Source organism: Caenorhabditis remanei, chromosome IV, assembly GCF_010183535.1.
Source record: "Caenorhabditis remanei strain PX506 chromosome IV, whole genome shotgun sequence".
Taxonomy (NCBI): domain Eukaryota; kingdom Metazoa; phylum Nematoda; class Chromadorea; order Rhabditida; family Rhabditidae; genus Caenorhabditis; species Caenorhabditis remanei.
In genome coordinates this window covers 1418196-1422166 of record NC_071331.1, presented here as the reverse complement: position 1 = coordinate 1422166, position 3971 = coordinate 1418196, and the positions used below count along the sequence as shown (strand labels likewise).

The window sequence follows — 3971 nt, the reverse complement described above, 5'->3', positions numbered from 1 at the left end:
TAAATAAAATATGGAAAATGGAGTTCAATAGATTTGGAGTTTCTCATTAACTTCCGGGGACTTAGTTGTTTAGTTGCCGGTGGCAAGGTACCCTCATAACCCTGTAGTTCTCCGAGTCCTCACAATAAATACGCAACGACACTCCGCCAAAGGCTCACGCGCCTACCGTAACCTCAGCGCGTCAGTTCACGTGGACACGTGTACTCCACGTGGCAACAAGTAGTTTCTGGAGTCGGTTGGCTTTCAGAGTTTAGTTCTAGTTTTAGCGTTGGTTGTTTAACCTTTGTTTTGTAAGTTACGCTCTCTTTATTTTATTTTCTTGCAATAAAGTAAATTTATTGTAAGAAACTGTGTATTTGTCGTCATATTTTATCCGGAACCTACACCCCGTATTCGTACACGGGCAACTTGGGGGCCGAACCGGGTCTATCGTTTTATCGTTATTTTTCCTTGTTTTGCTGTAATTTTCTGGTTTATTTTTCTTCGGTTTGAATAAACGGAGGAATTATTTACTGGTTTTTGGCAGTTTCTTTCGTTGGATAACGTGGAAACTTGGAGGAATTCTCCGAAGAATCGAAGTAAACTTCGTCGATTGAAAATCAACGAAAAGTAGACAGTTTTTGGATAAAAACTTAGTTTACGGACAACAACGCAGAAGATGAGCGACAAAACATCGTCGAAGCAGTCAACGTCGAAAGTAGACGACAATCGGATGATTGTTGTGGAAACTCAAATGAGCGTGAGGGAGAGAAGAAAGAAAGTGAAGAAGTTCACTAAACTTATCGCTGGCGGCGTCAAAGTGGAGGACGAAACAAGGTTGCAACTCGGGGAGTTGACAACAAAATGCAGCGAACAGGAGGCGGATGCGATTCTGGAGCCGATGAGAATTTTCCACAGAGAGTTGTTGGAAAAGTTCGAAGAAATCGGAGGAGATGAATGGCCGCGATCGGTGATTCGAGTTATGAGAGAGTTCAAGCTCGAATCGGTGGAAGAGTTGAGAGAAGCGTGTGCGAAAGCAGCGGAAAGGGAAGAAGCGGAATGGTCCGTGGGAAAAGTAAATCTGGAATTGCAGAAAGTGCAATATGAGAAGAACTTGTTGACGGAGTGCTGGAATGAGGAAAAGGAGATGCTCGGGGAGCAAATCCGAGAAAGCCAGAGAGAAAAGGAGATGCTCGGGGAGCAAATCCGGAAAATTCAGAGAGAAAAGGAGGTGGCTGAGGCTCAGGTCAGGAAGCTGGAGAAGGCGCTGACGAAACTGAGGAAGAAGCTGGATCAGGAGGAGCGTAAGCCGAATGGCTTGCGGGATGAAGCCCAGGAAATCGCTGTGGAAACAGTGACGGGTGACGAAAAAACAAGTAGTGAGGAGAAGGTTGTCATGATAGGAAATCTGGGAATCCGTGTGGAAAACAGGAGTCCGTACAGGGAAACGGCGGAGAAGAGCAAGGAAATCGCTGTGGATACGGTGACGGAGGAGAAAAAAGAAGGGATGAAGCCAAAGAAGACGGTGATTAGAGAATCGAAGATTCTCGTAGCTCCGAGAATCGGCGTGAAAGGAAAATCCATCTTTGAGTATCGGAAAAGTGCGCTGGACACGTGGAAGAATAGATTCGATTTTGCGAATGTGGAATCGATCGTATTCTTGTTAGAGCTCACGGAGGACGAGGAGACGAACCAAAAGTTGGGTGACTTGGTGCGAAAGTTAGCTGAGGAAGTGAAGGAGATCACGATCATTCCGTACAAAATGAATTGTGCAAAATCGGGATTGGTGGAAAGTTGGAAACGGAGTTGGATAACTGCCGGTCATGTGAAGTGGAGCGATTCGGCTGCGAGTGCGGACGAAAAGTTCAAAACGTGGGAACAACTGCTGGAGTTCCTGGAGGCGAGGACGACAGAGAATGTGGGGGTGGCCCAACTGAGAAAGGAGTCGGTGACTTCGGAGCCACGAATAAAGGAGGACAAATGGAGTCACCAGTGATGTCATCTTGGTGGACAATCCAAATTGTTAATTAATTATTTTTGTTTAGTAGTTTTTATGTTAGGGTGGTGTGACTGAGTTTAGGCTAGGTGGTGTGAGATAAGGGGAGAAGAATGTAAGTCGTATCTGTGAGAGTACTCGAACCGGTCGGGGCCCGGTTTCTGTAAAGGGGGGGAAGTTGCCGGTGGCAAGGTACCCTCATAACCCTGTAGTTCTCCGAGTCCTCACAATAAATACGCAACGACACTCCGCCAAAAGCTCACGCGCCTACCGTAACCTCAGCGCGTCAGTTCACGTGGACACGTGTACTCCACGTGGCAACAAGTAGTTTCTGGAGTCGGTTGGCTTTCAGAGTTTAGTTCTAGTTTTAGCGTTGGTTGTTTAACCTTTGTTTTGTAAGTTACGCTCTCTTTATTTTATTTTCTTGCAATAAAGTAAATTTATTGTAAGAAACTGTGTATTTGTCGTCATATTTTATCCGGAACCTACACCCCGTATTCGTACGCGGGCAACTGTTTTCTTTATTCTCATTTTGAAACTGCTAATACATATTCGTCGGTTGCTGACCGCTCGCTCAAAATTCGGCCCGGGGAAACCATATATGATCGAAGAAACGCTGAATAAACACTCATCTGAAAAAAAGGTGTGGGTCTGGTGGCAGAGTTTCGATATGCGCCGGCTCTCTACCGTACTTTCTCCATAAAAAGTTTTTTTTCAGAAGTACGGTAGAGCAGGTGTAAACACGGCCTCCAGCGGAGGCCCCCTCAAAGTACTGTGCGCAGTGCATTGAAAGGGCCTCCGCTGGAGGCCGTGTGTAAATGAAAAGTTCGCAACCAGACCCACACATGGTCTCCGGGCCGAGCTTTGAACAAGCGGACAGCCATCGGCGAATGGGTAACTTTTCATCACTTACACCTCCCAGCTAAGACAGTTAACCAAGTCTTTGGAATCAAAATTGTGAAAATTTCAATTTTTATCTGTTGTAGCTGTAACAGAAATATTCATTGTTTGAGGAAACTGTTGGTATGCAGAGTAGATTTTTTTGTGATTTAAATCAAATTCTATTCAGATTTAATTAAGTTTTTGATTTGAATTTTTTGAAAGTTGATATGTATAGATAAGATTGAAATCAGTTTACCGCTGGACGCATTGTATCTGTTATGTTGTCTTTTTTTTGGTTCAAAAAATATCTTTCATATCTTGAGCTACATATCTTCAAAAATTCTCTTCGGTTGCATCGAAACTCTGCAATGTCATAAAAACAAGTCATTGCTAGTTTTGCTCTCTTCAGTATTTCTTTGTACTTTGAAACTGCGAAAAAATTCAAAAATTGACCACAAGGCAATCGAGATGCGTACACGATCCACCTCTCCACTTTTTACAGATATCGGATATTTATTCAGAAATTTGTTAATAATTTAAATTGTCCATTTTATAAGAAAAGTGGTAATTTTTTTGTAAATATGAAAATAATCGGAAACTCGAAAAAATTATCTCAAAAAAGAAAGATTTTATCAATAATTATCAGAGTTCGATGATTCTTCAGATGACAACGATGACTTTGGTGATAACTCTTTGTCCACACTTTCAGCAGGCTCGGAATTTTCAGACGATACCTTTTTCTACAATTGGGACACTAGAACGCTCAGCTCCTCGATTGCTTTGGCCTGGAATACAGAACATAGACACGAAGAATAAGTAGCTGTGAATAGTCAATCGGGAAAAATTTTTGTTTTGAAACAGCAAATTTTTTTTTTAGAAACATTGAAAAACTAAAAAACTATACTGTTTTGTGTTCTGATTTTCAAGAATCGAAATCTAACTCAATCTAATCTTGGATCTTTTGTTCTAGCACTCACTTGCATAATAATATGATTTTTAGCCAGAAGCAATGTTGCAATCTTGCTCAATTTCCTTACAGATCCACCATGAGCATAGGGAATTACAGCACGAAGATCGTCAAGAGCCTCATTCAAATCATGCATTCGGCATCTGG

The 3971-nt window shown here is 42.4% G+C and overlaps 1 protein-coding gene across 1 annotated transcript; it reads left to right on the top strand.

The window, feature by feature from the left end:
* Positions 1–658: 658 nt before the first annotated feature.
* Positions 659–1975, top strand: GCK72_012214 (uncharacterized protein; the record flags this gene model as incomplete). The annotated part of the gene is made up of 1 exon (XM_003088656.2): positions 659–1975. One exon carries the CDS (start codon positions 659–661, stop codon positions 1973–1975), a length of 1317 nt encoding a protein of 438 aa, XP_003088704.2.
* Positions 1976–3971: the final 1996 nt, after the last annotated feature.